General features: G+C 38.3%; 6 protein-coding genes across 6 annotated transcripts; 2 read left to right on the top strand and 4 right to left on the bottom strand.

Moving 5' to 3' along the window:
• Window positions 1–517: 517 nt before the first annotated feature.
• On the top strand, window positions 518–3,260 carry GCK72_023232 (uncharacterized protein; the record flags this gene model as incomplete). The annotated part of the gene is made up of 14 exons (XM_053735297.1): window positions 518–581; window positions 845–962; window positions 1,007–1,118; window positions 1,163–1,294; window positions 1,342–1,414; window positions 1,470–1,618; window positions 1,661–1,759; window positions 1,833–1,949; window positions 1,996–2,102; window positions 2,171–2,284; window positions 2,331–2,510; window positions 2,558–2,785; window positions 2,975–3,037; window positions 3,080–3,260. The coding sequence occupies 14 exons, from the start codon at window positions 518–520 to the stop codon at window positions 3,258–3,260; spliced, it is 1,737 nt and encodes a 578-aa protein (XP_053578863.1).
• Window positions 3,261–3,888: 628 nt separating this feature from the next.
• On the bottom strand, window positions 3,889–9,106 carry GCK72_023233 (uncharacterized protein; the record flags this gene model as incomplete). The annotated part of the gene is made up of 11 exons (XM_003106592.2): window positions 3,889–3,992; window positions 4,046–6,637; window positions 6,689–6,922; window positions 6,971–7,071; window positions 7,118–7,760; window positions 7,929–8,199; window positions 8,430–8,551; window positions 8,601–8,684; window positions 8,732–8,859; window positions 8,912–9,024; window positions 9,074–9,106. The coding sequence occupies 11 exons, from the start codon at window positions 9,104–9,106 to the stop codon at window positions 3,889–3,891; spliced, it is 4,425 nt and encodes a 1,474-aa protein (XP_003106640.2).
• Window positions 9,107–10,991: 1,885 nt separating this feature from the next.
• On the top strand, window positions 10,992–11,219 carry GCK72_023234 (uncharacterized protein; the record flags this gene model as incomplete). The annotated part of the gene is made up of 1 exon (XM_053735298.1): window positions 10,992–11,219. The coding sequence occupies one exon, from the start codon at window positions 10,992–10,994 to the stop codon at window positions 11,217–11,219; it is 228 nt and encodes a 75-aa protein (XP_053578864.1).
• On the bottom strand, window positions 11,000–12,550 carry GCK72_023235 (uncharacterized protein; the record flags this gene model as incomplete). The annotated part of the gene is made up of 4 exons (XM_003106628.2): window positions 11,000–11,221; window positions 11,305–11,469; window positions 11,901–12,026; window positions 12,449–12,550. 4 exons carry the CDS (start codon window positions 12,548–12,550, stop codon window positions 11,000–11,002), a joined length of 615 nt encoding a protein of 204 aa, XP_003106676.2.
• A 6,936-nt stretch (window positions 12,551–19,486) lies between these two features.
• On the bottom strand, window positions 19,487–21,693 carry GCK72_023236 (uncharacterized protein; the record flags this gene model as incomplete). Its single annotated transcript, XM_053735299.1, has 12 exons — window positions 19,487–19,711; window positions 19,818–19,975; window positions 20,027–20,172; window positions 20,218–20,323; window positions 20,370–20,520; window positions 20,565–20,750; window positions 20,801–20,918; window positions 20,963–21,086; window positions 21,134–21,229; window positions 21,284–21,392; window positions 21,440–21,640; window positions 21,685–21,693. The coding sequence occupies 12 exons, from the start codon at window positions 21,691–21,693 to the stop codon at window positions 19,487–19,489; spliced, it is 1,629 nt and encodes a 542-aa protein (XP_053578865.1).
• Window positions 21,694–22,795: 1,102 nt separating this feature from the next.
• On the bottom strand, window positions 22,796–23,213 carry GCK72_023237 (uncharacterized protein; the record flags this gene model as incomplete). Its single annotated transcript, XM_053735300.1, has 3 exons — window positions 22,796–22,825; window positions 22,871–23,065; window positions 23,112–23,213. 3 exons carry the CDS (start codon window positions 23,211–23,213, stop codon window positions 22,796–22,798), a joined length of 327 nt encoding a protein of 108 aa, XP_053578866.1.
• Between the last annotated feature and the right edge of the window lie 806 nt (window positions 23,214–24,019).

The following is a 24,019-nucleotide window of genomic DNA, read 5'->3' on the forward strand; positions in this document are numbered from 1 at the left end:
ATAGGTCAATGAAATCGCCCTCTTCATTTGTTTACCCAGCTTATTATATTTTGATCAAGTTCATTTGCTCCTCAACTTTGTCCACTCGTGAAACCGAAAATCTATGAACAGTTAGGTTCCTCGTTTTTTTTAAATCTGATAGCACAGAAAAGTTGTTAATTCATCATTTGATCAAAATGACTAATCAAACTAGTCAGTTTAAAAATAGTTGCACTTGGAAACGGTAACCAGTTCCATTCCGTTCTTATCTCCTCTTCAATGTTTCTGTTACTTCTTTTCCCTAACTTTCCCATACCTTCTTTCAATTTTTCCCACATTTCGTAAAATCTTCTAAAACGAAAAAAGTAACACCGCTAGCATAATAACCGGATTTGTGGTAGGAGGTCGAGTTGCACAAAATACGTACTTGAACCTACTTATGAGCTGAAAGCTGAGCCTTACTGTCTAAACATCGTTTTTTCGTTATATATCTGTTCTCTGTTTCAACAAAGTATAATATACATTTTTGGTTTCAGGGATGTTGATGGTTGACGAGCAGTTGAAAATTGGTGCGAGCCAAATGCACAGCCCGAGTCATAATTGTAAGTGCTTTTCGGTTTTAATTAATACGTTTATAGAATTTTCACAAATCATGTTGAACTTTCAAAACTTAACTTTGCCTACCTGCTAGCAACCATGATCAACCCCCATTTTTTAATGTTTTCAGTAATCTTTCAAAACAAATACAGAGGACATATTTTTGCACTTGTTTTTAAATACTAGACAAACGAACTCACTAATTCTTAGTTTTCCCAGCAGAACAGAACCATGTTCAAACAACTTGCATTTAGTATTATGCCTTCAGGCATCGTGATTGCCGATGATATGGAAAAAGGTGGAAGTGACAGTGATAGTATTCCTTCTTCACCAACACATCTCCATGAAATCTACAGGAGGCCTTGGATTCACGAACCGCGAGCAACGTAAGTATATTGAAAACTTTGAATTACATAATTTGAGATTGCAGTAACTTTTTTGTACGCCTGATAACCAGTTTATATGCTTTGATAATTACTATAATATCTTTGGTTGTGGAGGTGTCACCAACATGGAGAACAGACATGTGGCGGGCAGAAACGGTATGAATACATACGTTTATTTTAATAATAATTGTTATATTCAGATATTCTATATAGCAATGTATGGTGTTGGAATTTTATTTTTTGCATATTGCTACATCTTCATTATCTATCCGGGACCATATAACTATTTAATCTCCGTGCTTCGTAGGTACAAAATTATCAAAAACTCAGAGGTAATAACTGAAGATTATTGAAAAACCAAAAGTATAACTTATGTCAGGACTGGTTTATTATGCAAAGCCAACACAATGGTGAAGGAGCTGGCACATTGTATTTGCGACTTGGTGCTCTATGTGAGTGATGTGAACATTGGAATTTAATTTTTTATTGAAAAATATATTTTTTCAGTTTTCGGAAGTGTCGGAATCGTTCTATTTGGCCTTGAGTTGTTTCTGTGCATTGAAAACGCAACATGCAAGAAAGTGACAATTGCGAAGATGATTGTGGCAATTATTTTTACTTTCATACAAATGCATTTTATTTTTTGCAACTCTAAGGTTAGTTGGGTAAACAGAAGTGTCATAATTGATTCACTTTAGATAACTGTGAACAGCTCCCAGAAAATCGTAGCATTCGGAATGATGCACCTGATTTCGGTCAACTTGTGGACATGGTTCCGATTTGTGCTGGCTAAACAAGTTTGCATTTTTAGTACTTTTACTAACAATTTCAGCTAAAAATTAATCTAACAACTCATATTTATGTTTTCAGGAAGCGAAAGCTCACAAGAAAGCTCAACTCAAGCAAACATTTCGAAAGTACTACTCTTCCTCCTCCTCATCATCAGAAGAAATTCACGATTTAATAAATGCAGTACTGAATTCAACGGTACTTTGCAGTACCATAGGTCAAAACCGCATAAAGTTTTTTTTAGATCAACAACAGCCCCGAGACAAAGACGATAGAGCCAGCGGTCAGTAGATTGTTTGCTCTTGAGCACTTCGGAGATGTTGCCACGTTTTTGACCACTTGCATTGTCGAGTGAGTGAACAGTTTTGAAAAAAACGAACTGCGTAGAAAAAGTAAGAAAAAATAAGTGGTTTTTGCAGGTATTCGTTAATTGGGGCAGCAATTATGTTCATTTTATGGAAATCAATCGGCCAGAATAGTCATCATCAGAGCAATAGTGGAAAAAGGAAGGTCAAAATGAGGATTGATTGCAGGTAGCGCAGGTATACCGTGTTTTGATTATTTCAAATAACTATTCAGCTCATCATCTACTGGTTTGTTTGCTGGAATCATCTTTCTCATTGGATCACTGGTCTCAATGGGAATGTACACTATATTCGAAACTTTAAGAAACAGCGCCGGAGCTCAACTCGTATTTGGAATTGTAGATTTATCACTATTCTCTATTGCCCTTGGTGCATGTGTAATTGGACTATGGAGGTATTACCACAACAATCCTCCGTTGTGTCATAGTAAATCATTTTTAGGATGCGTCTCCTTCAATATCGCTTACACGCCCATGGTGAAGTAATAGACGAAATCTTGCTCATCATTGGATTGATCGGTGAAATTCTTTACTGTGCTGTTGGAATTGACGTATTTATAACGTGTAGAAGGTCTGCTGACTTAACGGTCAGCGCTCTACCAGCATTTGTGTTTGTGATTCGAATGATTCAAGTTGTGGTTCAAGCTGCATTTATTTTGACTACTTCAAGGTGACTAAAACAACAAAAAAAAGTCGGCTAGATACATTATAATTGAGTTTTTAGATTACGGTGCTTATCAAAATATTCCATTAAATACAAACCAGGAAAAGAAATCATCACATTTTTACTGGTGTCAAATGTGACTTTGTTTGTATTTCACACATTCGAAGGTATGAAATCAAGTTTCGGATTCTCCAGCAAAGCAGCAACGCAATATAACTATATTATTTATGCAGTTGGACCATTATTAGTTTTCTACAGGTAAACACTGTAGTCATTTTTATTAAAGAAGGCATTTTTCAGATTCCATAGTTCGGCGTGTCTTGCTGAAATATGGAAGCACACTTACAGCACAAAGAGCAACGAATACGACCACGAACATACGATGTCACTTTCGGATAGTAATCTCACTGCAATGACCCCAATTTCAGATATAAAGCATGCTGATGTTCCATCTCCAATTGGACATCACTTGAAACACTGATCTTAAACAATAATTTCACAATATATGTATTATATTCATTTCGTATGCAATGCTGATTGTACCTATTCTCATTCAACCTAGATCTTTGAACCATACTTGTTATTTTCTTATCGATATTTTTTCTCACACGGGATTTTTATTTGCGTAACTAGTCTTCTTGATTTGTTCGGGCTTTTTAACGTGATTTATTTTGTAATGAATACTTATTAATAAAGCCAACTGTTGAAAATTATGAACACAAGTACTCGAATTTCAAATTTGGTGTTATTCGAAGCACAATTTCATTTTTTCAGTTGTAGTTTTTTTATATTTATCAGAAAATATGAAGTTGAATATTGAATAAAAGGGAATCCAATCAACAAACTGTTATGTCCAGTGTATTGCAACAGTGTAAAACTAAATTAAAAAATTGTAAATGAGATAAGTTTATTGAGAAAACAACAGTTTTTCAAAATACATCATAATTAAATATATATTTAAAATAATATTAATACGCAAATAAATAAAGTATCTGAAGTTACATTAATAAATTAACAATTTTTCGTTTTAGTTATCCCGTTTGTCATCGTTGGTAACATGTTTCGAACCGAAATATACAGAAATCAAGAAGAATGTCATACAAAAATGTTTAGGCGAAAACTGGAATCATTTCGTCAGACTGGAACAGATACTTGTTCAAATCCTCACTTTCTACTCCTGTGTCATTCAATGGGCTCTCGTGGTTCATTGAACCTGAAATGAAAAATTTACATGAATATCGGGTACTAACATTGGATAAAACTTACTGATATCAATGAAATAAAGCTCATCGTCAAATGGTGTAGGTGTTGTTGCTTTCAAATCATGGTACTTCGAATCACTATTCTTCTTACATTTACCCTTGTCATCCTTATCCTCGAAGTTCATCTCAAGTTCGTATCCAATCTGACAGGTGCATGTGACTGTTTTCTCTGAGCAGTAACTGTTCTGGACTAGACATCTTTTCTCTTCGATTAGTGTCTCCAAACAGTATCCTCCAATGGTCCCATTCTTTCTCTCATCTACAGAGTCCATGAAGATAACAGTTGTTGGATCATAGCATCTTCCAGCAATGTTAGCAAATCCTTCTGGACAGTTAGCAATACACTTTCCTCCGTGAACTAGTGGTTTATCAGTTGGGCAGATACAGTAACCATTGTCACAGGTTGAGTTAGCTTCACGAGCACTACATTGATCATCAGAAATGCATCCCTTCTGTCCAGCAAAGAGAATCTTAAGACACTTTCCGTCCATATTGAAAAATCCTGGCGGACATTCGATCTGACCATTGGGAGATGGGGTTGTTTGTTTGTTAACTGGTTTGTTAACTGCCAACATGATTGAAACAGATGAACAACATTGGAATCTGTTATCCTTTTCAGCGAAAACGCAGGAGAATCCATCTGGACATGGTTGTTGGGAGCATTCAGTGATTTGTTGGTTAAATCCTATCAATGGGCGGGATCCGAGAGGGCACCCACTTTGGGAAGCTTGATTGTTGAATCCTGGGACAACCCCTCCTCCCAAATTAAAATTATTGTTGTTGTTTCCAAAGTTTCCATTATTTCCAGTGTGGCCAGATTCTTGGGAGTTATCAAAGTTTCCAAATTTGTTTCCATTTTCTGCTTGTTTGGCAAACTGCTCTCTGATCTTCTTCTCCATCTCAGCCTGTGCTAGTGCAGGTGGTAAAATTCTGGTGTTGTCTACACCTGGAATTGGGTCTGGCATGGCAACTGGCCCCATTCCTGGAGCTGATGGTCCTCCTGGGAAGGTTTGAGTCATTCCTGGAACGTTGGAATTTGGTGCTTCTGGAGTCTCAAGAAGATCGATATTCTTGGCCGGAGAAGCAAATCCTCTATCTGGATTCACAACATGCACTGCGGTATCAATAGGAGCACAACAGTAAGAATCTTGTTTCTCTGGAGAGTAGATGCAAACGTATGGAGCAGTAGTTGGGCATGGAGACAATTGCATGTGACACGTTGGCGGGAATCCGTCTCTTGAAATGTATGGAATTTGGCGTGGTGGGCAGTATCCTTGGAATCTGTCGCTGAGATCTCCATGAGTACAACAAATGAATTGAGAAGATTGATCGGATTCGAAACAAGTGTATCCTGCTGGACAGTCAGCTCTCATTGGAGAACAGAATTGACGTTGGTTGGTTGCTGGATTGACGTAAGCAACTCCTCGAAGACATTGTGGTTGAGACAGTCCCATTCCAGACCCAGAGGAACAACAGAGATGATGTTGTGGATTGGTTGAAGGCATGCAGCTGTATCCTTGTGGACATTTGTTACTTCCGGCTGGACAGGCAAGTGGTCTACCTCCATACTCGAATACTGAGGATCCAGATGGACAGCGAATCACATTATTATTAGTGCAGCAGACAGCTTGTCCGGTTGAGGAGAACTCGCATTGGTATCCTGATGGGCAAGTATTATGAACAAAGTTGCACTCTTGGAATTTGTTGTCTAGCCCGCGGAACGGTAGTTCTCCGTTCGCACACACAGCACCCTTATTGTTGTTTTGATTGTTGTTGTTGTTTGCGGCTGATCCTTGATTGACTCCTCTGTTCGCTGGCCTGTTGTTCGGAGTTGGTGGCTGATATTTCTGGCAGCAAATCGCTAGTTTTGCTACGCTTGAAGTCATGCATTTGGAGTCTTCTGGACATCCGTCAATATCAACCTGGCACACTTGAACTTGAGTTCTGTCGAGGAAAACTGGAACGTATCCTTTCTGACTACATTTTGGTGGAGTAGTTCTGCAGCATGCTCCCTGCTTGAATCCAACGTCACGGAAGCAAATATGGTTTTTTGGACAGTCTCCAATTTGGTTGACTGTACAACTCTGTCCGCTACTGAAAAGTTGTGGAGGGCATGGAGAAATATTGGAGAGAAGTTCAGCAAAACTATCCGGTTCATATGGTCGTCTAGTTTTTGGAGCTGGTGGTGGTGGAATTGGTCTTACAGGTCTTTGGGATGAGGGAAGTGGTCCGGAGCAGCACATGTGGAATCCTGGAGCAGTAGCTGATTCAAGGCACTGGAATTCTTCTGGACAGTCGTCCCGTTCAATGCTACAAGCAACGACGGAGTTGGTTCCAGGGATATTGTATGGAATACGGTTGTTTGGACAAGCAGTAACAGCTTTACAGCAGATAGGTTGATTTGTTGATGACTTGACACAAGACGATCCACTTGGACAAGTAGCACGAACATTCAGAGTACATGTTTTTGGTGTAATTTCTCCGTCTTCAGTGAATGGATTCATTCCTCTTGGGCAAAGACCAAAAGCGCTGGATTGAACGCATGATTCGGTGCAAGCGACTTTGTTGGTGAATCTATTAGCGGTACCTCCACATCCTGAAAGTTTGAAACCTTGTGATTATTGTTGTGAATCTAATAAATTATTACCATTGTATACAAATTGCGAGCACTTCTTCTTAGATTTGTCATAGAACCACATGCTTCTCTGGGTAGACCCTTTGCATCCGTTTCCTCTAGACATATTGGCGTTACAGGCATTTTCAGAGGTTGGACAACAGAAGGCAGAGTCATTACATTCGTATCCAGCTGGGCATGGATCGTCTTCACTGCATCTTTGAAGTTCGCTATTAGGATTCTTCAATGGGACGAGACCGTCACAAGCTGTAGTTTTTGGGAATTAGTTTAGGAGTTGGGAAAAAAAAAACTAACCATTATCAGCAGAATGGAGGCAGAAATTTTGACATTGGTCAATGGATTCGAAATTATTTCCGTTTCCATTACAACCGTAGTAGTGGAAGGGTTGGCATTTTCTAAATACTTGAAAAATTATTTCTGGATGAAAATAACAGAACTCACTGAGTGGAAGGATTGAAATAATATCTCTGAATAGTGAGCCCTCTTCCAAAACATGGCGTTCCCGCTGACACCATCTCATTGCACGTCAATTCCGGTGTTGGGCAGCAAATAGGGCTCGGGCCAAATAGCGGAAGTTGACAAAAGTGCTGATTTGGGCAAGTGTCTGCCTGTGCGAGTGCGCAATTGGCATTCACCGCACCGACTCGATGAGCTTGACCATTGGGGCATTGAGTGTCAACACAGAATCCCTCGCATTCTTCAAGTGATCCAAAATTATTGGCATTTCCTCCACATTGGGTGAATTTGAATGAGCGACACGTGGCGGTAGCGATATCAAAGTAGTAACGGTTGGAAGATTTCATGGATGAAGCACATTGGACACCTCCGTTTCTTGGCAGAGAGCAAACTTTTTCTTTAGCCGGGCAACAGTACTGAATTCCAGCATTGGAGATACAAGAGTGTCCTTCTGGACATGGAGCATTTTCACTGCACTTCATTGGTCCATTATTCAATGGAGCTCCTGCAGGGCAGACACTAGCGTATGGACAACACTTTTTATCGTTGCAAGAGAATCCGTTCGGACATGGCTTATTGGCAGAACACTGAGTATTCTCAAGTGGTGTTTCACCTCCAGGACATGAGCCTAAATAGGAAAGATATAGGGAGGATACAATTGCCTTTGTTGCGGTTTTTTGCAATAGCTCTGATTTTCGTTCTTTGTTAAGTGTATCTTATTTTCTTTTTCGCCACGATAGGAGAAGAAAAGAATAAAAAAGAAAAAGACAACATGAAATCGGATCGTATTACTCACCCATAATTTCACCGTCCGGATTAGAGCAACAAATGAACTTGTTCAGGTATTGGCTCTTGCTGCAGACATATCCACTCTTACAGGCGCTGCCATCGGTTGGTGAGCATTCAATCGGATTACTTCCTCTCAGCTGAGGAGCCGAGTTGATAGCACAACCCATATCCTTTGCACAACATCTTGTGGTAGTTCCAGCGACTAGAGTGCATCCAAATCCAGCTGGACAGGAGTTGTCATTGGCGAGAACACAGGAACGTGGTTTTCCAGTAGCCATCTGCAAAAAAAGCAAGTAGACAAATATTTGACCTTTTGGCCATTGTATTTTCTTTTCTCGTGGTGGAACAAAGAATCATTTCCTTCTGGGTCACCGAAGTGTGTTTTCTTCGTTTTTAATTCCGGCTTGTCTTGCTAAGACTGACCACCCAGAAAGTTTATGAAAATTGTGCAAACAGTCCGATGAGGAAGAGACAAACAGAAGAAGAGCATCGCTTCAGGAATACTCACCTCAATATATGTAACTCGTCCCTCGCCGCAGTTAATTTTGTCAGTTGAACTTTTGGCGGTTGGTGTTGGGTTTTGACAGCAGTAACTGGATCCTGTGCGCTCGTAAAACTGACAACTGTAGCCTGAAAATTTCAATTGTTAGCTGGAAGCCAGGTGGTTTAAGAAACTAACCATCTGGACAACTGCTGATTGAAGGATTACAGGTAACAGGTGCAGAGAGAATAGTCAATGGAATCCCTTCTCCGCACAAGTCATCTGAAAATTGTATTTCCAAATAAGAATTTGATAAGTTTAAGGCTCACCCGGTGCTTGGAAAAACGGCTGCGAGAAAATATCGTCAATCGGATCGTCGGCCTGCATTAAGGAGTCACATTCTCCAGTTTCACTATTGAAAATTTTGCCGCTAGCACATTTTCGTTTCGAGAAGGATCTAAAGTTTTTATTGTATTTCTGATTGAAATATGGAAATAATCAACACTCACCCTTCCAAATTGCAGTATAAATAAGATTCAGGACTGCCTGGATCTGGTTTTTTAACATTGGAAGTTGGATCACATTCTAATCCAGCGTCTACTAGGAGGATTATTGTGGATATCTGGAAAAACAGGAATACAGAATGAGTTGTTTAGAAAATCTTTACTTACACTGAATAGGTGCCTTAAAGTACACCAGCGCATTTTCTGAAAATGAAAACGGTAGATGAAACGAAATGGGAGAGAAACTTGAAAAATAATCAACAATTACAAAAAGAAAATGAGGCTGAAAATTAAAACGTGAATGATGTGATGATGCTCCCCCAGGTTAAGACGATATATATGACTGATGGATGGAAGTGGCCGAACACGGGCTTCAAGTAGGAAGGCACATGCCCTGCCCTCCCAGGCAAGAACACGAAACCGGCTCCGTGTACCCGCCCCATTGAGGCGCTACGGTCAAGCCACCGGAGCTGCTACAGGCAAACAGCTCAACGCATGTCGGTGCCGCGCGCTCGCGGAAAAAGAGACAGAGACATGACCTGGAAGGGACTCTACCTGGTGCCACACTATTTCTGAGGACCGCCTGTTTTTAATTGGCGCAATGCCTTGAGGAGGAAGCATTGTTCGGCACTGTGTCGTTTGTTTTTCGATTTCGGTTCGCACTGGGGGGCACTAAAACTGATGCGATGAAGAAAAAAAATTGGGTGGAAGGAAGCCGCCAAATATGCCGAAAGTGTTAGAAGCTCAATGAATCAGAGGGAAGGAAGACGAACAGGAACAGGAAGTTTTCGAAATGTGATATTTTGATTCGGGTCTAATTGGGTCATTTGTTGAAATATTTTGTAGTGTGGCAGTTGAAATGGATCAGTCTTTACAACAAAAATAATTTCGCAAGTAATTATGATTTTGGAAAGTGTTGCAATCACTTCTATTGTAATGTTAGGAAATATAAAACATCTCGGGATCAGATTACAACATATTTTTTAAATACGGATAGTCATGTATTGTAAGAACATACCCTGTTAAAAAGTTTTGTAATTCTTATCTTACCTCTGATCACCCCAAGTGTCCCGTTCCGGCGTAACCTCTTCAGCCACCCACATTCTTTTCTCATTTCGTAACCTGTCTACACATCTATTCTAGTACCCATTATTGGCTACTTGGCTCTTTGACGCCGAAAATGAAAACCACTAGAACAACAAACAACATTCTCCACTTTTTCATCCCCTTTCTTGTTCTCATCTCCTCATTTTTCTTCATTTTGTCCCGAGTACATCCGATCAGTGTGTTCGAAAACATTGACAAACAAAATGCGCATTTTTGAACGTGATTGTTCGCAATGTTTCAAAGATCAAAGAAAATCAGAGGATCAGATCAGATTCCTTTTTTCTAAGATTTTTATCACAAAACCAATACAAAGATGCTGTGGAATAATTGAACTTTTGTCAAACTATTCTGATCACAGGCTCCTTCAAACGCTTCTCAAACAAATTAATCATCATTTTGTCGGGTTGCGCGGCTAGTTTCCTGTTCATTCTTTTTTTTTTCTTTTTTTTTCCGGGCGAGCAATGATTGCGATCAGATGTTCAATGGCACAGAAAGCACACGTCAGCCGACGTATTTCAAGTGTGTCTAGCGGTTGCGAGAGCATGAGTCATAGGCCATGTCCGGAAGGAGTAGACTAATGCAACTAGAATATGATTTCATTTTGAAAGTTTCATTACAGTTCGAAGGGAAACAAAGGAATTGACATTGAGAAAAGAGAGAAAAATGGGAAAAAATAACCTGTACTACATATGGTTGTAGATCTAAATACGTTCATCATGCGGAGTATTTTTGTTCATTTTTGGTTTAAGACATTGAAAGCTAAAAACTGTGGAGGAAAGGTTAATTGATTGTGGGGATAGGTGGTCAAAGCTGGGATTGTGAACCCGAAAAAGAGTAGAAGTCATTTTGGACAGTAAATTGATAGCAGAAGTTTACACCATTCTGATAGGGTTCAAATGTTGGAATGAGATGAGAACTTTGGTAGGGTATATGTATTTCTTTCGAGTGAACTTTTTTTGGTGAAGGGAATGAATGATCCATGTCAATCTACATATGGGTCTCCTTGGCAACTCTTCTGGTACCTGGGCTGGCTGTGGATGACATTGTGGACGATGGCGAAGATGCTCCACGTCCCGAGTCCCTGCCATCCAAAGAGTACGACGATGTGGGTTCCGGACTTTTGGCTCTGACAGAAACGATGCAATCATCTAGATGTGATTGGAGCATTTCGCACACTCTCAACGAGTCACTCAGCATTGTGTCGTAAACCTATAAATCGGATCAGGTTGTTTGGTTTTTTAGTTGTATTCTTTTTACACTGAAGGACACTATAAAAATGAGATGAAACGTACTTCTTTCTCGAACAGACAATTTTTCATCGAGTTATCTTCTTTTTTGACGATTCGTGCGTGTTTTGGAATGCTTCTGGCAACAGTTGGTTTCTCATCACCGAATGTTTCGAGAGCTTCAACAAGTGCGGCGGCCTCATCTTCCAAAAGAACATCCATTGACAATGACTGAAACATTTTATGTGTTGTATGGATCTACAAAAGATGTAGCAAGATCAGTCTGGGAGACAGATGCTAACTGATTTCATTCAACATGCAACACAAAAAGTTGAAGAGTATAACTACCTAGGATTAGTAAAAGAAATCTCTGAAGATCCACATTTCAGTTTTCCTTTTTACTAACCACAATAATTCTGAAATTTGATATATTTTCATGTAGACACAATAAAATTTCTTATTCGACTGAAACATGGAGATAATATTGTACTAGAACATAAAATATCACCAATTTTTAACATTATCAGCTAATATTCAGCTGCCTATTTCAACAACTGTTTTATGACGACATATTATATTAGTCATGCTTAGGATTTTAGAGAATAGTCCAGAATCTATTTTTATCCTTCAAAGTAACGAAATAAGACATAACAAGCACAAACCTTTCCAAAATCCTTTCCATTCTTTGTCGATTTATTTTTCTTGTTCTTCTTCCCACCATCCATATCAGCAGGCATCGTGTTGCTGTTCACAATACCTTTGTTTTCCTTTCCAGTTTTCGCTTTGTCCTGAAACGGGAATGAAATCTTAAAGTGCAGAGTTGTTCACACTGTTTACAAGAGTCTTAAGCCTAAGGGTGGACTACTTGAGAGGAGCCAAGCAAGAAAAAAGAACTAGAAAAAAAACTTTGAAAAAACTTGGTGGTGGTGGTGGGAGTTCAGTCAGTGCGATGTTATGAAAGATGAAAGAAAAATGGCAACAAGTGGTGTAAAGCGAGGAGCCGCCGTGAAGGGAGGGCACTTGTTAAAAACCTCTATGTTTTTCAGGAGGGGGACGCAGGATCCCAGAGGGACTCCGGATATTTTTGTTGTGAAGCGGAAGGAGTCTAGTGGTGTTTGGCGTGACAAGAAGTCACACGCTATTGTCATGCTTCATGTTTCTTTTTCCGGGGCGATTTTGGAGCCGCATGGATAAGCGCCATAAAACTCACATTTTTCTTGACTGGCGACAGCACTTCAGACTGGGGCATCTCCTCAGTAACACGCTTCTTTCGACGGAATAACGAGAGAAACGGAGATTTCTTCTCACTCATTGAGAATCTGAAAATTTGAAAAACTTTGGATGAAAAAAATTAAAGTATGGAGAATTAATGACGTGTTCATATTCAAAATTAAAGACACAAATATCAAAAAAAGAAGTGGCAACTTGTTATATTCTTGATAGATATGAAAAATTACAAATTAGAACAACACAAACATCTATATTTAAAAGTTTTCTAAACTTAAGGTTTCACAGTATTATCATTTGTTTCAGGTTCAAAGGGGTTTGATGACTATGAGATATTTTACTTGTACACACTTATACAAAACACATTAATGAAAATGAAACTTCTTCTATTTCAATCTATTTTCTGACTGATGAACCTTTACAGTACTGTATCTTTTCATTACACTTTTCTCAATTCAATGAAATCAACCGGATAAGAAAACGTGTGAAAACGGCGGAAATAAGGAGGAAGAGATAGAAATAGTAACAGTATAGTGTTGTGACTCTAACTTGCGGAAAGTGATTGATGACAAAACTATTCAGTTTTGCTTTCAAACAGGTATATATGAATGTTAGAAATAAGGTTTTTAAATTGAAGAAAGTTATCCAGAATAGTTGAAAGTAAACTATATAGAATTGCTAACATTGTATTTGTTAGACAAGATAGTAAAAAAGACAGAAACATGAGTCAGAGATTCCGAAATACCCTTTTTTGTAGCAATAGTCTAGATGGATAGTAGCGTACAAGCATTTTAAAAAACTTGGTTAAGTTTTTTCTTATTTCTTGACATGAACAGTTGACTTGTGTTTATGGTGGAATTAGAAGAAGCTGGCAGTTTGCTCAGCAAACACTCGGAGAACAAAAAAAAAGTTTGACCTTCTTTTCTTATAGAAGAAGCAACACCCAAAAAATGCTCATGAAGTGAAATTGAGAACTTTCTTCTCGACTTTTTTGTTTGCCGTCTTTTTCGTTTTCATATTATTCCATGAAAAATAAAATGACTATCTTACTGTAGGATGACGTTGTTTGTATATATTTGTTTTTTAGACTAAGACTTTGAGTCAAAACATTTGAAGTTTGTCACTCTGGAAGCTGAATGTCAATAAATTGTTTGCACAACTGATTTGCCTCCGGTGGAAATAATTATAATCTCTTCATTTAATTTATGAAATGAAAACTGAAGAATAATACTAATACTATGGTGTCCAGCCGATAAGAAATGAGTAGAGACAGAAAATGTATATGAAACATTGGCAAACTTGAAGAACAGTTTTTTTTCAAAAACTATAAAATACAGTTGATGGCTTGACTCTTGGCAGAGAATAAAGAAAAGGCACGAAAAAAGAAAACCAAACACTGTGACCTCTCTTCTTCTCCTTCAACTTCAACCCCACAACTGTTGGTATGACAAATATTAGAGGGAAGATACCAACATAGGTTTCTAACTTGACTATTTTTTACTATCCGATATAATAGTCTGGAATAGGCAAAAAAAAAGCAAGTCACTTTTTCTTCCACTAGAATAACTCGCCTAATAGGATAATAGTAGGATCCGCTGTAATTATCGTTTTTGTTCATATTAGTATAGGCATGAACGAATTCGCACTTTTTGTGCGATCCCACCTTCTATGCGGAATTCAGTCTGGATTTTTGACCGTATGGATGACTAGTCTATTCTCACCATTTCTTCACTTTGGGTGGTTTAAAAAGCACTTCACGAATTTTAAGCTTTACAAGGCGTTAAGAAAAAAAAACCAAGAAAACCTGATAAGACGGCGGTAAGGAGCGTAAAGAAATAGGGTTAGAGTGGTTAGTGTAGTGACTAAACAGTCATGAAAAAGAGCAATAAACTTTTTGAGCAGAGAAAAAAGTAAGAGAAAACGCTTTCGGATCCTATCATGCCGAAAGAAGTCATTGGACCCATCTCGGAATCCCATACATACCAAATGGGGCTCATGAATAACAACAACTTTTATGGTTTGTTGTAGTGGTGGTTTTAAAAGAGACAAGAAGAGCAATGAAGAAGATACGAAGAGGAAGCTGAGGGAAAGCTATGAAATTGAAAACAACATGAAATACTCAAATTGAGTAGTAGTAGAAATATCTTCTTCTAGGAGTACGGTAGTTTTAGCCTTGTTCAATATTGTGACACCCAGTTAACGACCTTAATGAGAACTGTCATTAAGTGTTCAAATCGGCTGGTAATATCCTTCTGCACACTTTTAACAAAACGAGTGTCCAATAAAGGGGCGGAATAAATATGCCAGCTGGACCACCTGCGGCGAAGGAGACGAACAGCCGAGATGACGGCAAGTGAAAATAGGAATTGAAAACGGACGACGGTATTGAATTGAGAATATGGGATAGAAGGGAAACAGAAGAAAAAAGGAATAGGGAACGGATCACATTTCAATCTGACAAGTTGGATTAAAAGAACGCTTAAGCATAGGAAGAGCGCCCGGGCGGGTACTTGAGAAAAGGGTGTGTTTTGAGAGAGGATTGGCAGCCAAAAGCACAAAAGCATCAAAGCATCACCTAAAACTCCCTAAAAACTCTACGATCAAAAGCGTAGATAATACCAGAACTAGCAATCTGATGCGCGTCTCTCGAACTTTTTATGTCTAATCCCATGGAATCTGACAGATTTCAATTCTATCTGTTGAAAAGAGAAGAAGGTTTTGGGTTAGAGGGTTAGTTAGACTCAAAGAAAGCTAGACTTGCGTCAAATCATGACAATTGAATTGGTGGAAAAAGGCAAAGGGACAGATAGCACTCGGAGCAAATTTCTCCTTTTTTTTGAAAAAAAAACGGAAAAAGGGTATTATGGCCCTAAGGTTTACGAGGTTTTTCCGTTATTCAAAGTGGGTACTGATGATTTGAAAAGGGTACAGGTACTGGCATAAAAACCGATTGAGTTCTTTACATCAAATGTGATGGTTATTACTATTACACTGCCGAGCATAGTACAGCGTTAAGTAAAGAGCACAGTTATGGACGTTATGAACCACAAAAGCGTCTACCTAAAAATCCGTTCCACGGTTAACCCTGGATGATACTTTTTATTCCTGTTAAATGTTCAATGAGGGTATAAAATGCAAATTTTTCTCTCAATGAAAATAGGAAGTGCCATACGCGTTCAAAAACGAATGAGACATCTGTCTGCAATATGTCCGGACAATTGACAGACTCCCCCACGCGCATCACCATCTGCGAACGCTTATCAAGCATAAAAAATCAGCGTATTATTCAAACGAAAAATGGTGACCTGCGCAGTTGGTAACATTGGAGAAATATTAGTCAGCAGCTTCTATGAAGGTTACATGTTTTACGCGGCGAAAAATGAAAGAAAAACAGAAAAGAACGTGCGTACAGTCTGAGAAATGTCCTTCGAACCAATTTTTCTTTTTAACAGGTAGAACAACACCGCGGTGTATAATTCAAAAACGTAGAAAATGTTTCTTAATAATTCAAACGAAGTTAGAAGATGAAAAGTCCGAAAAATGAACATTCTGTCTGGAGGGAAGTGAGAAAGAGACCCGATGGCGGAGGTCATCAGTGTTTGAGAAGAATGAAAAATTACATTTGAATACGAGTCGGTCGTCTGTGCCCTCTGAGGGTCTTTTGTGGCCAAAAGATACACTCCGAAACCACACTCTTTTTTGGTTACTTCTTGGTTTTGTCTACCGAAAAAAAAGTAGAATAGAAAAAATTCTAGAAACCTCGACGGATATCAATCTTGAAGCGTTCCGGAAGGCAGATCGAACAACATTTGTTGCGTCGTCTCTTGACACCCTGTGCCGCATTACATTGAGAGGTATAAAATATGTGAGGGTAGCACCGAACGGATATATGTGAGGAAATGAGAAATGATTGTTTTCCGATGAGATATTCAAGCGGGTCCTTCAAAATCTAAATTACTTTTTCTTCCAAAAAAGAACCAAAAAACACCAATTCAAGATCATATATTTGAAATAGGCAACGCCCGATGACAAAGAAGGCATGGGTCGTTTGAATTTAATGTGATTGGCTTGTTTTGAAATATCCCTTATTTGCTAGGGTTAGGTAACAAATTAGACATTTTTTGCATTTATTCGCTGATTTTTGTTTTATAGACCGTTTGCACTGAACACGGTAAAATAAATGTTCTGGTACCAACTTGATTCTGATAACCGTAATAGTACTAATCAAGATAGCGGCATACTCATGCAAATTACAATGGAATTATTGACAGACGTGCCGTCTCAATAGAGATTGTGCAGAAAGGGAACAGAGCATCGGGTGTGATCAAAAAGGGGAAGAACACATATAAGATGGCAATAAAAATGTTGGTTTGGATTAACTACGATTTGAGGAGTAGTATCATGGAATCATGGCCTAGAATCGGAGAACCCTTCCGATAAAATTAGTTCATAAATTTCGAGACGCGCGGGAAGGAGTGGTCCTGAGAGGTCGAGTATGACAACATACGAACCGAACGATTGAGCGGGAAAAGGAAGAGAAGAGGTTTGATGTAGAAACGACGTGTCATAATTCTTTTGGTCAATATAGTCAAGAGCTTGTATGGTGCTCAACCTCTCATAACACCTTTAGTATTATGTACTATCTATGAAATGTCATTGGTTAAAAAGAGAAATGGTCAAGTTTATTGTTTTCAAGTTGATAGTCGATGAATGTTCAATATTGCGGCTGAACAAAACTTAATTTGTAAAAAATATCTGTATATGGGGCAAGATGGCAAAAAACAGGTTGCTAGCGTCTTCCTTCCAACAAAATAGACATTTTAATAGATATTTTCTCACTTCTCGGAACCAGAATAGGTGTTATAATGAAAGATACTTGGCAGAATGGACACCTATCGGCAGAAAAGAAAATAACCACAAAGCAATCATAAAACAACAGCTGACAAACCCCGAAGGATGTGCGGAAAAGATATTTAGGATCGGTGTGGCGGGTAGAAGAAGGGGTCATTTGCAATTTGGTGGTGGAAGTGCGGTTTTCTTTAGTCATGGCGGGCGACGACAGCAGTTAAGGGGCACCCATTGGGTAGAACATAAATATTTTTGCAACAGAAAAAAGGGAGACGGATTATAACACAAAAAAGAGATGGTCATTTTACGAGTGACCTGGCTTTGAGTTATGAAGACGGACGGGAGTTAGTGAAGTAATTCGTTTTTTGGTCTTGAGATTTGTACACTTGAGAGAAATGAGTAAACAATGCGTTTTTGTTTTGAAACCAAAAATAGAGATTGGTGGTTATTTTTGAATGAGGTTTTATGAATAAAATGTTAGGAAAAATGAAAATAAACATATTCTGTCCAAAGGTGACTCAGCGCACGTCTACAGAATATGAGATTTCAACACTGAAATCGGATAAGATGCATCCACTGGCGGAAAAGTCTTCAGATCAAACTGAAGATATAGGTTATATTCATATGCGTATCACTCACAACAACACATCGGGAAAGTGACAATTGATAAGCATTCTGCATTTGTGAGGTGTCGATCCTACTAACTATCCTCATTGTCAATAACAGAATGCGCCAGTGGTGTGTTGGACCACCTGCCTACCGCCTGGCGAAGTGTTGCCCACACCAAAGCAGACGGCTATGATATCCAATTAGTCAATTAGTGAAAGGTGTCACTTTTTATTCGAGTGAGAGGAGGAGAATGAGATAATCTCGTATAGCAAATGACCGGCGATCGGATAACAATTATGATGAAAGTTTATAAACATTCTCAAAAGTTATGTAATCCAATTAAACTACAGGTCAAACTAAGCAGAATGGAAACTCCAAGATGTAGAACTTCTCATATTTTTCTATTGAGAAGATGACTACTTGGGAACTAACGACATAACGTAACAAAGAAGTCTTCAACTCAAAATTTCGGCGTTCGGAAAGAAAAAAATAATGATGGGAATAGGGACATTTCGAAATTACACCCCCCCCCCCCCCACACAACGGTAGTTACGTGATGTCCTTGTGTTTTTATCCTCTTGGACAACGCAATTGTGTAACTTTGGATTTGATTTGAAAAGAGATTGAATCGTCAAAAACACAACAGAAGAGAAGGAAGGAAAGGCTAAGAACGAAAAAAGAACAATTCGATGTGAGGCAAAGGATTCGCAATTGAAACAATAGTCTCATCTCTGGACAGATGGATGACGGGGAGAGGCCAGAAGATAATAGAGAGCTGCAGAGAGATAAAAAACTATAAAAAAGTTCAGGCATCTGCTGGTCAAATGATTTTTTCTTGGTTCTACAATTATTCATCGCCCAGATCTTCAAAAAACAGAAAAAAAACTCCGAGTGCCACATGTAAGTTCTCATATGATAAGTTAAAAGTTGGGCACCTGCTAGTGAAGGAAATTTGATAGCTCTTTGAAATTGATACGCGGAACAAGCGTAAAACAAGAGGAAAGAAAGTAGAAACTTTCGAAGAAAAAATTGAAAATAAACATAGCATAAAAAAGGAGAAAGAAAAACAAAGTAAACAAAATCTCTTCACACCTACTCACGGCTTCAGACTTCTTAAGAAAGTGCTAGATTTGCATATGCTGATGGTGGCCCACCAATTAGTGAAGAAACACTTTTCTCTCAAAAGACCCATAAAATCATCACATGTGAGAAATTTTCATGGAAAAGGGACCCTCTTCTCTTCCGGATCTCCAACCCAATATCTTTCACTTGCCACTATCAAATCATTTTCAAATCAGAATGATTATCGAATACTTTACACTTGAGAGAAATTGAAAAGATGTGCCACCATCAAATGATATACATTGCTTCTGCCGGGCACCACATAATTCAATTGACACGATTTTTGAGTCAGTGTGTTGTGTTGTGTTGTCAGTGTGTATGTGGTCCTTTGCGAATAAAAAATGAGGGCATTCTTTGTCGGATGAGATGAAATAAAATGAAACGGGGATGAGAATGCAAGCAAGTAGAAAAAAAAGAAAAGAACAAGAGCGTGGATCTGATTTCATTTGAAAAGCGGGGTGGTCTCGTCATCGTCAACAGGCGATTTGAGAAATGCTTTCTTCAAAACATAAATCAGGTAGAATATAATGAGGGCCACCACGACGATAAGTGCGTAAAACCACCATTTTGAGGAAACGTCGAACGATGATGATTCATTGGTTTGGTGTGGAAGAATTACGGGACCCGGATACATTGGGTACCTTCCGGTTATATTGAGTAGTTGCTTCTGGAAAAAACATGATGTGTGAGTCAGAGCGAACAAGTAACAAAAAAATGATGCGTGAAAAATGAAATTTGAGAAAGGCGTCAAAACGTTAGGGCGCCCAACGTACCTGTCTTGTCACCTCTCTGTCAAACGCCGTCATATTGATGAACCAGAAGTTGACGTCTGCTTCGTGAAACCTTTCTTCCATTTTTGGACCGACCCCTGTCTCAGTATTAACTTCAATAGCATAATAATTCATTCTTGCAGGGTCAAGAGGTTCCCACACTGAAATTAATAGACGATAAATATCGAAAAGTTGAAAAAATAATAACTCACTCGGTGATGGTACTCCGTATTTAGTAAAGTTTACAATCAACCTAGAATAGAATTTGTCCACGAGATCCATGTCGGGTGTATGATAGTCTTCTCGGTGAGTGCCGACGAACCACTGCATATCGGATACGTGACTTGATGGTCTTTGACTGGATAAGAAACACAAATTTAAAGCATTGCTATTTGAAACTCACTTTGATTGAAACAGATAAACCTTTCCTCCAGCATTCACCTGAGCAGCGGCATACGTTGCAGTCGAAACATAAATGCCTTGAGTGAATGATTCGGCTACTGTGCCGTCTGAAACAAAACTACATAGGGTCTCAAATCATTGAGAACCACATACTTGGAGCATTGTCATGATAGTCGTCAAATTTGTTTGCTACTTCATATGGATTCTCCCAATCCATAAAACTGCCTGCAATAGATGGGTTTTCTTTTTCTCTCCATGGCCACCCAAGCTCATCGATTGTGTTTCCAACCATCATTTCGCGAGTCTAAAAGATATCAGTTCTTTTGAATTTCTCATATTTAAATATACCACGGCGTTTGCTTTGAAATGAGCAATACTTTCATCAAGATGCATAAACGGTTCGCCTGCCAAGAAATTCCAAAAGTACAAGTGATCGTGTTCCATTTCCCTCTGCATCAAAATCAACTCATGACTATTTTTCCTTCTCAAGCATGCCACGATTTCTTCGTCATTAGTCTCATTCTGTTTGAAACACTGAAAATATAATTTCACTACCTGTGATAGATAAATAGTTCTTCACCAACCCCTACTCTATTGGCGAAATCATAACAATTTTTGATAAGCAATTCAGGCATGTCGTAGGACGGTACAGCACTGATAACAACAACTCGCTGTATGAGTTGATGGTTGGGATCGATCAACCTATGTTTTATCAGTTGTTTGCAACATTGAAAAAGAGTATATACCGACTAAAGGCAAAGACCATTGAAATATGGCCACCAGCTGAGTGTCCCATCAGATTGATGTCATTTGGATGGCCACCAAAATGGGAGATCTCTTGATGGATAAAATGAAGAGCGTGCTTACAATCTGGTGCAAGAAATTTGAATGCAAGATTGAGATAAACCGACAATTACCATGAATTCCAAGATTATGAGGAACAAGATTGTCATTCCCAAAGAAAAGTAATCCAAAAATTCCCATCCTGTAAGCGGGGATGATGAACACAATGTCTGAAAACAAAATCATAATTGTGTTTTTCCATCAAACTTCAATGAATAACAAACCATTTTGTACATATCTCTCTAATATAAAAGTGTCATTGAACTGAATTGCAGAACCTGAATTGATTCCTCCTCCGTGAATATATATCAAAGTTTTACACTTTTTTGAAATCTGAATTAATGTTTTAGCAGATTTGATTACAAAAAATTCAGACGTACCAAACAATTTTCATTTGTGAATACATTCAAATACAAACAATCTTCACTCATAGGCAAATAATTTGTTGGAGTTTCTTTTGAGGCGTTACTCATGCATGCCGGGCTATATTCCCTAGCGTCTCGGATATCATCATATGGTTCTGGCCATTCCGCATAACTAAAGCGAAGTCTTCCTAACGGTGGTTTGGCAAATGGTACATTCTAAGAAACAGAAGAATCCGAATCGGAACATATCAGTGTCTTACCTTGAACATATGTTGGTCCCTATTGACTGTTTTACCTTCTAACTTCCCATAGCTAGTCGTTACCACCCTCTGACCAATTGTAGAAGATATAAGAAAACATAATAAGAATATGGAAACAGTACAATAAAATCTGAAGCTAATCATTCTCAATAAGTTAGACTGGTGATGACCAACAGTTTTTGTCTGCAAACATTGGACATAAGAAGACAAATGTTGCCATTTATTGTTGACACTTGGCAAAGCATTTCCATTTCTGAGACAGTAATATAAAATGTAGAGTGATTTATTAATAATGAGAAATTAGTGGTTTACATTCATCAGATTTTGATTTTTTGAGAAACTTGAATAACAAAAAGAACATAACACAAAATATTATTGTAGCTGCGTAGAACCATCATTGCTTATACAACCGAAAGTTTTCATTTGATAACTGCAGTTCTTTGGAACGCTTCGACCCACCTGTCATTTTTTTCTAAAAAACTGAAATTCATTTAATTTTTTGTATGTAGATACCTGTTCACTAATATTTCTGTCTAACTGAACCATATCGTTCAACCAAAATTCCACAATTTTTCTATTGAAGTTGTCTTCCATTTTTGGAGTTATTCCTAACTCGGTATCAAGCTTCAAGTAGTTCATTCTCATTGGATCATATTTCGGCTATACTGAAAAAAAACAGCTTTCAAACATCATTCGCAGCAACAAATTTGTTTTACAAGGTGATGGACATCCATATTTTGTGAAGTTCACCAAAAATTTTGAATAAAAAGAATCTAAGAGGTCCATGTCCGGATAATGAACAACTTCTCGATGAAGTCCAATGAAATATTGCATATCAGTCACATGAGCACTGAATGGTTTCTGTGTTGTTTCAAACACATATACATCTGCACCAGCGTTCACCATTGCTTTCGAATAGGTAGCTGTAGAGACAAAAACTGCTGATGAATCATGTTTCATGAATATTCCAGCTGAAAAAGCATTTAAAAAAGTGAACACAATGCATGACCAACTCTGATTCATCACTATATTATCAAAATACTTGTACACAGCCGTAGGATTTTCTAAATCCAAGAAATGCCCCGCAATGTAGGGATCAGCAAAAACAAATTCATGCTCTGTAGTACCAAACAGCAGACTTCTGGACTGAAATTTTTTCATATTCAAACATTGGATTCTTACATACCGGGGTAGTTTTCTTAAACTCTGAAAGTTTACCACCAAGGTCCATGAACGGAGCTCCTTTTATTATGCGAGTGAAATTCTTCCCATCCTCATCTGTCATCTGAATTTGCATTTTGAGTATGTCCATCGCATTCATGTTTCTCATACAGTTCAGAACAGGAGCCAGATCAAAGTCCGTCAAATTTCCAGAAAAACACTGCAATTATAAGTTATTTATTAGATAAAAATGTTGTTGATCACACCCCAAGTTTCTTTGAAATGAAAAGCGAGCTTTCAACAGCTAATTCCTCGTAACCGAAATCTCCAGGCGCACTCAGTCCAATTATTTGTTGAAATAGTTTCATTTCCGGGTCGATTAAACTTAAAATACTACGTGCAGCGTCTAGCAATTAGAAGAAAAGACTTACTGAGAGAATCCTAAAGCTTCAATCATGGTCCCACCTGTTGAGTGCCCCATTATAGTCACGCCATTTGGGTCTCCACCAAAATTTGCGATTTCAGTATTAACATATTCAAGAGCTCGGACAGCATCGAAAAATAGAATGCAAGTATGCCGAGTGCTTTTTAAAGAAACAAGCTTACCAAAAACCAATAGATTTTCTTTCAATTGATTGTTTCGGCCAAAATACAATTGTCCAAACACACCAAGGCGGAATGCCGGTATAGTGAAAACTATGTCTTCACTTACATATCTTTCCAAAATGAAGTCATCAGGAAACATAATCGCTGAATTCGAATGAAATCCACCGCCATGATAATAAACTATAACTGGACATTTTTTGACCTAAAGCATTGAGATTAACATTTTGTGCATGAAATTCAGAAGAATAACCAAACATCTTTCGCTTGAAAATATATTAATGTAAAGACAATCTTCACTTGCAACTTCGTTAGGTCTTCTCTTACTTTGTTTACTCATGCATGCAGCACTGAAACTCAAAGAATCATTTATGTGAACAAATATATTAACTTGCCTGTAGTTTGATGCATCTCTTATACCGTTCCATGTGTCTGGAACTTCTGGAAGTTCAAATCGCAGTTTTCCAAGGGGCGGTTTTGCAAATGGAACACTCTTTCAAAACATTATCTAAAAAGATACACCAAGAAGAGACTCACTTTGAAAGTGTATTTGTGATTCTTGTCTTCAGAC

This window comes from Caenorhabditis remanei, chromosome X, assembly GCF_010183535.1.
Source record: "Caenorhabditis remanei strain PX506 chromosome X, whole genome shotgun sequence".
NCBI classification, from domain to species: domain Eukaryota; kingdom Metazoa; phylum Nematoda; class Chromadorea; order Rhabditida; family Rhabditidae; genus Caenorhabditis; species Caenorhabditis remanei.